The 12,904-nt window shown below is 39.0% G+C and overlaps 1 protein-coding gene across 1 annotated transcript in view; it reads left to right on the forward strand.

Annotated features, from left to right (window-relative positions):
• ABCA12 (ATP binding cassette subfamily A member 12) overlaps positions 1-12,904 on the forward strand; it is a 178,547-nt gene that overhangs the window by 55,325 nt on the left and 110,318 nt on the right. The window contains exon 3 of the mRNA XM_029225551.1: positions 3,359-3,512. Coding sequence (XP_029081384.1) covers positions 3,359-3,512 — 154 coding nt within the window. The remainder of the gene's footprint in view (positions 1-3,358; positions 3,513-12,904) is intronic.

The raw sequence follows: 12,904 nt of genomic DNA on the forward strand, positions 1-12,904 counted from the left end.
AAATATTTTCTCAGTCCCTTTCTTTTTCTCTTCTTCTTCTGAGACCCCTATAATTCAAATGTTGGTGTGCTTAATATTGTCCCAGAGGTCTCTGAGACTGTCCTCAATTCTTTTCATTCTTTTTTCTTTATTCTGCTCTGCAGTAGTTATTTCCACTATTTTATCTTCCAGGTCACTTATCCGTTCTTCTGCCTCAGTTATTCTGCTATTGATCCCTTCTAGAGAATTTGTAATTGCATTTATTGTGTTGTTCATCACTGTTTGGTTTCTCTTTAGTTCTTCTAGGTCCTCGTTAAATGTTTCTTGTATTTTCTCCATTCTATTTCCAAGATTTTGGATCAACTTTACTATCATTATTCTGAATTCTTTTTCAGGTAGACTGCCTATTTCCTCTTCATTTGTTAGGTCTGGTGGGTTTTTATCTTACTCCTTCATCTGCTGTGTGTTTCTCTGTCTTCTCATTTTGCTTAAGTTACTGTGTTTGGAGTCTCCTTTTTGCAGGCTGCAGGTTCGTAGTTCCCGTTGTTTTTGGTGTCTGTCCCCAGTGGCTAAGGTTGGTTCAGTGAGTTGTGTAGGCTTCCTGGTAGAGGGGACTAGTGCCTGTGTTCTGGTGGATGAAGCTGGATCTTGTCTTTCTGGTTGGCAGGTCCACGTCTGGTTGTGTGTTTTGGGGTGTCTGTGGCCTTATTATGATTTTAGGCAGCCTGTCTGCTAATGGGTGGTTTTGTGTTCCTGTCTTGCTAGTTGTTTGGCAACGGGTGTGCTGCACTGTAGCTTGCTGGTTGTTGAGTGGAGCTGGGTCTTGGCTTTGAGATGGAGATCTCTGGGTGGGAGATATTTGCTGTTTGATATTATGTGAATCTGGGAGGTCTCTGGTGGACCACTGTCCTGAACTTGGCTCTCCCATCTCAGAGGCAGAGCACTGACTCCTGGCTGGAGCACCAAGAGCCTGTCATCCACATGGCTCATGATAAAATGGAGAAAAATAAGAAAGAAAGAAAGAAGAGAGCACCCAAACCAAAAAACAAATCCACCAATGATAACAAGCACTAAAAACTGTGCTAAAAAAAAAAACAAAAACAAAAAACAGACAGACATTACCCTAGGACAAATGGTAAAAGCAAAGCTATACAGACAAAATCACACCCTGAAACATACGCATACACACTCACAAAAAGAGAAAAAGAGAAAAATATATATATATCGTTGCTCTCAAAGTCCACCTCCTCAATTTGGGTTGATTCGTTGTCTATTCAGGTATTCCACAGATGCAGGTACATCACATTGATTGTGGAGGTTTAATCTGCTGCTCCTGAGGCTGCTGGGAGAGATTTCCCTTTCTCTTGTTTGTTCGCACAGCTCCCGGGGTTCAGCTTTGGATTTGGCCCCGCCTCTGCGTGTATGTCACCTGAGGGTGTCTGTTCTTCGCTCAGACAGGATGGGGTTAAAGGAGCAGCTGATTCGGGGGCTCTGGCTCACTCAGGCCGGGAGGAGGGAGGGGCACGGAGTGCGGGGTGAGCCTGCGGTGGCAGAGGCCGGTGTGACGTTGCAACAGCCTGAGGCGTGCCTGTGTTCTCCTGGGGAAGTTGTCCCTGGATCACAGGACCCTGGCAGTTGCAGGCTGCACAGGCTCCCAGGAGGTAAACCTGTCTTTTGAAAGTTCATTGTCTCTGTATTCCCCGAAGGGAGGAAGCTAGTGTTTTAGAATCGAACCTAATTGTGAAAAGATTTGTAATTCACAGCTTGCCTTTTATCTTTTTTTTTTTTTACATCTTTATTGGAGTATAATTGCTTTACAATGGTGTGTTAGTTTCTGCTTTATAACAAAGTGAATCATTTATACATATGTTCCCATCTCTCTTCCCTCTTGCGTCTCCCTGCCTCCCACCCTCCCTTTCCCACCCCTCCAGGCGGTCACAAAGCACCGAACTGATCTCCCTGTGCTATGCAGCTGCTTCCCACTAGCTATCTACCTTACGTTTGGTAGTGTATATATGCCCATGCCTCTCTCTCTCTTTGTCACAGCTTACCCTTCCCCCTCCCCATATCATCAAGTCCGTTCTCTAGTAGGTCTGTGTCGTTATTCCTGTCTTACCCCTAGGTTCTTCGTGACATTTTTTTTTCTTAAATTCCATATATATGTGTTAGCATACGGTATTTCTCTTTCTCTTTCTGACTTACTTCACTCTGTATGACAGACTCTAGGTCTGTCCACCTCATTACAAATAGCTCAATTTCGTTTCTTTTTATGGCTGAATAATATTCCATTGTATATATGTGCTACTGGTACAGCCACTATGGAGAACAGTATGGAGGTTCCTTAAAAAACTAAAAATAGAACTACCATATGACCCAGCAATCCCACTACTGGGCATATACCCTGAGAAAACCAGAATTCAAAAAGAGTCATGTACCAAAATGTTCATTGCCTTTTATCTTGACTCATGTGTGTGCCATCATAATATTTTACAAAGCAAATGTTAAAGTAAAGGTTACAAAACCATTAACTGTTACAATACTTGTGGCTTTAATATTGGGGAAAATCTGCATATTAATTCACACCATTATTATTGGTTTTTAAATAGGAAGAAAATGTTGTGTGTCCAGGATAATTAATTTAGATATTATGTTAAATTTTGGGGACACCAAAAATATTTCCTGTGTTTGGAAGATTGGCTGCATTTATAATAACTTTGATTACAAAAGAAGACATGTACATTGTGGGAGAAAATAGTTAATATACAGTCAAATGAAAGTAAACAAAGTCATTTGAAATAACCACCAAGGAAAAAAATTCCTTCAGTTTTTTATTTTTTAAATTTATTTATTGTTTACTTGGCCATGCCATGCGGCATGTGGGATTTTAGTTCCCTGACAAGAGATCGAACCCAAGACCCCTGCAGTGGAAGTGTGGACTCTTAAGCACTGGACTGCCAAGGAAGTCCCACTCCAGATTTTTTAATATACTACATATATTTATATATTTTTTTTATAATTATGGCTATTCTGGTCATACTGTTTTCTGATCTACTCTTTTTAATAAGCAATATGTTACAAATATTTTCCATATTATTTGACAACATTTTTATTGGCTACCTTGTGTTTTATTATATGGGTACACTGTGATTTATTTTTAAAACACTCTGGCAAACATTCTTGCAGCTATTTCCTTAGAATAAATCCCAGGAAGAGAAGTTTGTGGGGCAACAAGCATTTTAAAGTCTTTTGATACGTGGGGGACCCAAACAGTCATAATGCAGAAGATAATTTCCCAAAACAGTTACTGCACTCCTTTCCCTTCCCAGGCAAACATCACAGTGATCTAATTATTGTTTGTTTGTTTGTTTTTAACTTTTAGGTTACCTTGCACCTCGAAACCTTCCTAGTACCGGCTTCTTCCCATTGCTGCAAACCCTACTCTGTGACACAGACTCTAGATGCAAAGACACACCCTATGGGCCACAAGATCTGCTTCGTAGGAAAGGAGTTGACGATGCACAATTTAAAGACAGGTAGGGACACTTCCAAGTGTGTTCAGTTGCTTTGAGAGATCAGACCTTGTTTCCTTATGAGATATCCAGGAAGCCATCCTAGGTTAGGTATACAACTTTATTTTCTGTGTCTACGAATGTGATGATCTAAATATTAATGAACGAGGTGGGTACAAACTGGAATTACCATTTTTACGTAGGATTAAGCATAATCTACTTTGATGAATTACTCAAATTTTGCCTTTTAAAACTACTTACGGTTACCGGAGGATGGGGGTGGGGATAAATTGGGAAATTGGGACGGACATATACACACTGCTATACACATAAAATAGATAACTATTAAGGAGCTACTGTATATCACAGGGGACCCTACTCAATACTCTGTGATGGTCTATAGGGGAAAAGAATATTACAAAAAAAAAGGGTGGATATACGTGTATGTATAACTGGTTCACTTTGCTGTACACCTGAAACTAACACAACATTGTAAATCAACTATAACACAACATTGTAAATCAACTATACTCCAACAAAAATCAAAAAAAAAAAAACAAAAAAACCCTGGGTTGGCAAGGCAGTCCTTCTTAACTTCCCTCAGAGATTCTCTATCCTACCTCAAGTTGTCAGTGACATTGCCCTAAGACTCGATCACAAGCATAAGATATAGGGCGATGTCAGGGATATTATCTCCTGGAAGAATAACATATTTGTCTAGGTCTATGTGGAACTTCTAGATATAACAGGAAATGCAAATAAGGAAATTAAGGGTCTAGAAATCAAAGTAATAAAGTTGAAAGTATTCTTAACTAAACAGCAATCTTTAAATGAAGTTAATGTGTATGGTGTGAGAAGAAACTGAAGAATAAAGATAGGGAATCTAGACCACTTACAACCGCAGTTTTCCATCCTGAGATTTTAAACCTAAAGAGACACCCAAGAGCCCAACTGTCTGTAGAACTGAGAAAAACATTGTAACCTGAATTGACCATGAGATTATCCTGGTAGAGATTTTTTTAAGTGTCTCTCAAGAAAAGATTATATTTATCTATAATCAGAGATATTTGGTTCCAAAATTTTAATTTAAATTCCTTGACATGTAGCACCATTTCTCCTTTAATATTATCTTCGTGATTTTGATCATCAGATAATATGGGAGATACTTTAAGAGAGTTACTAACTATAAGCTGCTTAGCATAAAATATCAACATGTCAAGAATTGTCCTGGGAAATGACTTGAGACACCTAATTATTGGGTTGCTAATTCACATTGGTTTTGTGAACCAAGCAAATTCTCTCCCATTTTGTTACTTGCATTCTAATGGAAAAGTAAGCAAAAAAGCAATAAAATAAATAAATAGCATAATTACTGATAATAAAATGTACTAGCAAGAAAATAGAGCAGGTTAAGAGGTAGAAACTGAAAGGTGGGAATTTAATAGGGTAGCAAAAGAAGGGCCTCTGCTAGAAGGTGACATTTGGGTAGAGACCAACAAGGACATGGAAAAACCAGCACCAGCATGTGAACATCTAGAAGATAAAATTCCAGGCAGAGAAATAGTCAGTGATTCTGAAGTGGGGACAAACCTGATCATTTAGAGGAACAGAAAGTCGGCTAATATGACTAGAACGTAGTGAGGGATAATGAAAGCGGTAGGGGATATGGTGAAACAATAAAAACCATGAGAGAAAGAGCCTGAAGAATCAAACAGGTAAGCAAAGGGAAAGGATTTGTCTTTTGTTTTTAGTATAATGAGAAGCCACTGGAAATTTTTAAGCAGGGAAATGACATGACATATTTTCTATGAGACTAATTATTCTAGGCATATACAAGCATTACCTCAGCTAGCAACTAGTTGAGTTGTGTATCTCTGCAAGGAGACCCAAAGCTGACTAGAGCCTATGCCCCCTTGTGTAATCAGTGTAGAGATAAAGTGAATGAATATTTTACTCATTCAACCACTTCATAGATGGTCTCTGTGTCCTTATGTGAGTGATGAATTAGGCAAGATTTATGCCTATGTTCTAGCAGGGTAAGGTAAATATTAAATCAACGATAGTAGGAGATAATGCAATGAAGAGTGCCAGAAGGATGCTGAAGCAAGACACCTCCATACTTAAAGTAGAAAGAGAGCTTTCAGCTGACATAATCAGGTAAATCTTCATGGAAAAGTTGTACTTGAGATGGACATTTCATGAGCCAAGTGATGGAGAAGATATGGGGAAAATTAATGTCCATTATTTACAAATTGGATTACAGCTCCAGCTGGGGCTCTCATCTTTGTATCTTTTTTTTTTTTTTTTAATTCTGTGAAGAACTAAGTAACAAAGAGGGAAATAGTTAACAAAATCTAAGAAGTCCATAAATATACCTCTGCCCAAAGAAGTATTTTTCTATGTAATATAATAGAGAACCAAATTCATGGAGTCCCCTGAGATGAGCCATTGAGTTTGTCTTGGAACCAGGATTAAAGTCCAGGTTTATTTTACCCTCTGTCGGTTATTCTCCAGATAGCTGATCATATCTCTTTGTTTTCAGTTTTATTCCAATCTCCAGGTATTTTATTGAGCTCAAGCTCTATATTGCTGTATATTCAGTATTTTCTCTAAACTACCAAATAATTGGAACTTAATTTGGAAAATTATGTACAATAATAAAATTGCATTAATGATATTTCCCACCATGCTATTAACTTTTATGCTTTATATAGCCATGCAATGAAACTGGGGCATGGTTACTAGGTAAGCCGTTCCATACTAAGTAAGCCATTGCACTAAATTACTTCCCTTTGGTGAAGAAAGATTCACCAGCATAGCCTCATTAAGAAACAAAACAGTCAGGGAAAAAAAAAAATGCCGTCTTTGGCTTCATCAAAAGAGGCCCACCTGGGGCTTCCCTGGCGGCGCGGTGGTTGAGAGTCCGCCTGCCGACGCAGGGGACACAGGTTCGTGCCCCGGTCCGGGAGGATCCCATATGCCGCGGAGCGGCTGGGCCCGTGAGCCATGGCCCCTGAGCCTGTGCTCCGCAATGGGAGAGGCCGCAACAGTGAGAGGCCCGCGTGCCGCAAAAAAAAAAAAAAAAAAAGGCCCAGCATGTTTATTTTGAAAGACATGATCACACTCAGTCACTACTTGCTGGCCAGTCGCCAAGTTTTTTCATGCGTTTTTGCATTGGCACCAACCTTCTGTTATTAAATTCATATTTTTCTTAAGCATTAGCTTCAGGATGAGGTGCTTTAAAAAAAATTCAACACGGTACTCAGCATCAACTGTGACTAGCTGTCTGAACGAAGAAATGATTACATTTATGATTTTTTGGCCCTTAATGCACAAGGGATGATCCAACATCATGGGACATACCCTTGTGGTCCTTCCTCCCTGCCCTGCCTCTAAGAATACATCAGAACAGTGGGAACCCCTGGCTGTGCCATTGCTCACACAGCTGGCAAATGGCAAAGATCATCTTGCAGAGCTCACAAGGTCATTATTTGGAGAAGCAGTTCAACATTCCTGCAGCTCCTGTGGGGTATTGCCTCTTTGGATTTACTCCCTATCTCTGTCATGTCGACACTCATCCATGACCTGTGTTTTCCAAATTCATACCTCTGCTCCTATTGAATGGCTCCTACAGAACTTGAAACATAGCTAATCAGATTCTATTCAGGGAAATTTTAAAAGTGCCAAGACTTTTGTTTAATACTGAAAAATATGGATGTGTTTAGAAACTGACCTGAAGGTATTATTGGGAATATAAGGGAAGTGGAAGTAAAACAGTTATGTGTCCTCATTTGACTATAAAGATGAGGTGAGATGTATAAGTCTCACACTGTATTAATTTCAGAGTAATTGTTAACCATCTAGTAATCATTTTAGTGAGTATTCATATAAAAATAAAGGTTAAAATTTCATTTATCAAAAACAAAGTGGAAGGAAGTCTTAACTGGCACAGAGGCAAAATTGTTAATTCATTGAGTTAGAATGTATTGAATGTGTACCACATGCTGGAGACAATGCAACTCACTAGGGATACATAGATGACTAAGGCATATCCCTATATAAACTTAAAATCTAGTGGGAGAGAGAGAGAGAGACTACTAAACAGGTAAATTAATCTATGACGTGGTAAATGTGATGAATATTTGTTTAGTTCTCACTGTGCCCAGGACGTCAGACAACAAATGGTGAATAGTTACACAGACACCCTGAGACTTTGTTTCTGCCTGAGGAATATGCATCTGACTGTTGGATATATTATTGGAGTGGAGAGAGGTTTGGGTGGGGAGATGTCAGAAGAGTTTTCCAGAGACCTGTGTGAGTAAGATTATTAAGGACAGTTAGGGTGGTGGTTACCAGACTAGAGGAAGGTGTATTTGAGATAGGCCATAAAAAAAGAATCTCAGAACTTAATAAAGGAAAGAAATCAATGGCGGCCCTTGTAGAGTCAGTTTAGAGGAATAGGCAGGTAGCTTTGCTGCTGACTGTGATGGCAAAATGACAAATTCCCTTGTAGTGTTGCCATGTTAATCTGCCTGTGTCGGGGCTAGGTAGAACATAATATGTACAGGGTCATCTGAAAGCTACTGTGATGTTATCTCCTCCTCTATATTCTGCGTGCTTCTGATACACCTCTACCCCCAAGGCATTTCTTCATCTGCCCATCGTGGTGCCTTTAGAAATGTATTAGCTCAGATATACATTATATCTCCAAAGTCCCTCCAAAGAATATAAAAAATCCTAGGACAGAGCAACATATGAAGGCATTTCTAAATCTTAACACCTTAATGATATAGATTGTTGATTGGTAAGTGAGCTACCTAGAAGAGAGGTGTATGTTGAACATGGGCAAGCAGGGGCTGTATCTGAAGCATAGATGACCCTGAAGGAATGAACATCAGAATGAAATTGAAGAAAATAATGAAAAAAATTAAAATGACTTCTTCTTGGGGGAGTCAGGAAGGACAACCATATCAAATCACTGAGGAGGCCTCAGTGCCATTACAACATTCTTATTTGTACTTAAAAGTCGGTAATGAATGTCATCTGAAGCTGGAATCAGAACTGGGCCTGGAGCAGATTTCATGCCTTCTTTCCAGGTGTCACTACATACCCGTATAATTGTAATTCTGGGGAAAAAGGGAAAAAATATAAAAAGTTTAACTAATCCTTAAAGACAAAAAAGAATGTCAGAATTTTCTTGTTAGGATTTGCCATATGTGTCTTTCCTGGAAGCAGTTCCTTTTAAAGACAGAATTACCATGGCACACATGGATGCCGCCCACACAGGTAGTCTTTCCCACTCACAGGAAATACAGAGACATTCAATATAAGTGCATAAATCCTACCGTTGCAATGATATCTATAAATGTGACATTTCCCCAATGTAACTGTTGGTAGACATGTCTGAGAAGAAGTAAAACTACTCTGAGCCTAGTTTCCCTCCTGGTGTCTTAAATTTAACATTTTGAATCCAAGATGTTTCCCTTATTAAATTCCTTTTCAAAGTAGAGCACTATAAATACCATAGAAGCAGACTCTGCCTCTTCAGCATTGTTAGAGGCAGGCCCTTAGCCATCTCCGTGGTACTGTACATGTGGCTGGGTCCAGTAACAGGCAGGAAAGTGATACCATGGGCCACTTGGAGATTTGACTCAGGCTTTCTTGCCTCACCCAGAAGGTTGAATTCTCTGGACTCAGGTGAGCCTACATGCTGGATTCAGGGGCATCCAAATTTTGTATAATGCCTTAATATACCTCCCAGAGATATCTAGTATGAGAGAGATTCTCTGAGACTTTCTTAGAGCTATTCAGAGTTCCTGAATAGGATTTTTAAATCTCCTGAGTTGGTCCTAGAGAGTGGGATTAGGGAGGAGTCATCACTGAATAAATCCACTTCTCTGTCACAGCCTAGTGCAGGGTTTCTCAATCTCAGCATTATTGCTACTTGGGATCAGATAATTCTTTGTTGTGCTGTGCACTGTAGAATGTTTAGTAGCATCCCTGGCCTCTACCCACTAGATACCAGTAGCATCACTCCCGTCCAGTTGTGACAACTAAATATTTCTCCAGATATTGTCAAATATCCCCTGGGAGCAGGGGAGGGAGCACAAAATTGCCCCCAGTTGAAAACCACGAGTCTAGTGAAAGTATGAAGAAAAAGATTTTAAGGTAGCAAGAGGCATGAATTAGGTTATGATTCTAGGATCTCGCTCTATAAGAAACACAAATGACCACTCTAACTTAGCATCCCCAGTCATGTGTTGTCATCATTCCCTAGGCATGTCCTTACTTAGCTATTACCATTAACGTATTATAATCCCTGTTTTTTTTATTTGACTTGCCCATTATATTACATATCGTGGGAATTTAATAAATGTTAGTGAGTTTATGGATGAATATGGTGGATAAAGTGTAAGGTTGATTATATGTTTGTGTCTGTGGCGCCATCTCTGGTGTTTTCTCTTCCAAGGACCTTTGCAGAACCAGGTGTGCAACAGTGGAGGCAGGGCAGGCTATTAAAAAAAAAAAAAAAGACGCTTCCTTAGCTGTCAGTTCTTCCAAGTGATATTCTTTATTATCTATTATTCAGTGCTTGCCATGTGCTAAACATCCTACCATCTGCCAACACAGTGCACTGTAAATAGACTTTTCTCAAGCATTTTACAGTCTGAGGAGAAAATTGATCATTACTTCAAATGGAAAATTCCTCTTATGAGTAAACTGATAAAGAAATTAAATAATAAAATGAAGAAAGGGTTACAGAATTCTGGGTAAGGTACTTTCCCTCTTCCCACCTCACCAGCCAGTGCTCACTGGTTCCGGATTATGAATGATAAGGGTGCATCTATTTGGTGTCCAGAGATCTTGAAGGTTCTAGTATTGTAAGATTATGTGGGGAGTATAGATACATAAGTATGGGGCTTCAGCTCCATATCAATGGTGAAGGCTGTGTCTTTGTACCATCTTCTTTGTGGGCACTTTGACAGTTAATATTGGTGAGTGCCTATGATGACAGGGCCCAGAGAGGCACTTGTTAAGGACATCTCACCTAGTACTCACAACAGCCTTGCAAGATAGGTGTATCATTCCTAATTTTCAGATGAGGCTGAAATTTTTTAGGAAGAGGCAGAGCTGGGATTCAAAAGATATCTAACAGCTCCAAAGTTCTTTCTTCTACATCCCAGCAACACTGTCTCTTTTTATTTAATCAGCCATCCTATCTTATGGTTCAGTGCCGTGCTAGGTGTTCTGAATAAAAAGAGCATCGTCATGGTGCCTACTTCCAAAGATGTCACGGCCTAAAATGGAAAAGTGGTAGGAATAGGTACACAGACAAACATAATACACTTAAAATTTATATAAAGTAAGTATGTACAAAATGCTTAAATTGTGTAAAATGATGGAAAAGATACTGGTTCTCATTCATCACTCTAAGAAGCATAGAGTTCTCTGTCTATAAGTATGGTCAAGCTAATTAGAAAGCTCAGAGACTACACTTAATTCAGTAAGACTGGATACCTTCCTGTCCTCCTTTAGTAATTTAATAGGGAGTCAAAAAGAACTAATTACCTTTGCTTGGGGGAGGTAAGCTGTATTTCAACTTAGAGCCTTAATTCATCTTTTTACCCACAATGCTTGATGTTGCACATTTATTTTGTGGTTTCCATTTTAAGAGTTGACAGACAATAGTTACGTTGAGCAGTGGCAGAGGACACATGCCATGACACTACACATTGTAAATGCAAAGCAACACTGGGGAAAATTTGCAGGAAGATGACCAGCAAAGTACGTGTGAGATCCCATGCTCTCTCCCTGACAAAAGGCCGTGCCGGGACCCCCTAAAAGGAGATGAACCGCCTCCCCGCTCCTGTAACGGGGGAATTGTAGGCAACCGTGTAATTGTGGGCACTTCCTGGTCAAGGACGGGTCCTGTTAGAAAAGAGGCCTCCAGAGTTCCTTGTCTGGAAGAGCCATTTTCTGTTGAGCAAGTTCAAACCTGTTGAGCCAGCAGCTTGCTGGGAAGGTGATGAACTTGTCTTTGGCATTGAAAGAATATTTGAAGGAATAATTTTTGGGCTCTTATCTGAACGTGGGAAAATGGGCAAGGTGTCCCCTGTAGAGTTGATGCAGCTTTTGCTTCTCCAAGCTCACACTTTCTTAATTTCCCATCACCTCTTTTTTGTTTCTCCCCCACTCCCATTTATTTTTCAAGTCTCTGTTTTCTCTTGCTCCTTCTTTCTTCTTTTTGATGTTTGTCACTCTCCCTTTGGTTTTTGTTGCTGTCCCTATTCCTTAAAAATTTTATGAAGGCAGTTTTTCCCTTTATTTCAAAATGTGTTGATATTCAGTAGTGTTTCTTACAGTATTTCAAGCTGAACTAAAAAAATGTCGAGAAAAAGAAAAGTGAACTTGACTTTCTCAAACTTTCTAAAACTTCTGTTTGAGAGCAGGAAAAAGGTTCAGGTCATTTCTTATTTTTATCTGAACAGTTTTCCCATCCAAATAGTCAGCATAAGGAATGTAAGAAGATTTAGGGGAATACAGTCATGGTCATGAATAATTCAAATATACATTAAGAATGCAGAACTTTTAGAGCAACCAGTACATTTTATAGAGAATATTGGAAGAACACTAGGGAATGAAAACAAATATCACCCCCTCTTATCATTTTTATTAAAAGGACACGCTGGGAAAAAAACAGATTTTTTTTTTTCCCAATTATAAATCATAAAGTATCCTGGAACCAGGACTCAGATCTTGTTTCTAAAAAGGGAAGTCAAATCGAACCACAGTAGTAAGCAGAACTTCTTGCTTTTCCACTGTTATCTTTTTATATCCATTTTTATGTACTGTAAGTAAGCTTTTTATAAACAATCAGAGAAAATTCAGATTATTCATTCTAGACATCTGGACTTATTTCACTCTTGAAATAGATATATTTATTTTAGACACTTACTTTAGGAATATCAAGTTTTCAAGAAAATATGATTATTTCCATTTTAATAATAATAAACTAAACAGGAAGCAATTTTTAAAAAAGAGGGTTACTGAATTGTGGAGTGGTCCAATAATATTTTCTTTCAAAAGCTGGTGTGATCATGTTGTGCAGAGATTCCTGGCACCACATGCTATCATTACAGCCTTGATACACTCAGTACAATTAAAACCCTGAGTACATCATTATTTCTTTAACACCTGGTGCCACCTGTAATGACACCAACCACAGTGCTTAGCAGAGACTAGATATTCAATAAATGTGTCTTCTTCTTCTTCTTCTTTGAATCGGTCTTGCAAGTATTCATCTTTGACAGTCTTTAAAATGCCATCTATAATTTAACATAGAAAACTTCTTTTTCTTTCGTGGTTGACAAATAAGCAGACCTTGATTTCAGTCTCTGAAGCACCCTTTGACTACC

The sequence above is a fragment of the Monodon monoceros genome, unplaced genomic scaffold, assembly GCF_005190385.1.
Source record: "Monodon monoceros isolate NGI ecotype Baffin Bay Population unplaced genomic scaffold, NGI_Narwhal_1 Super_Scaffold_16, whole genome shotgun sequence".
Taxonomy (NCBI): Eukaryota; Metazoa; Chordata; class Mammalia; order Artiodactyla; family Monodontidae; genus Monodon; species Monodon monoceros.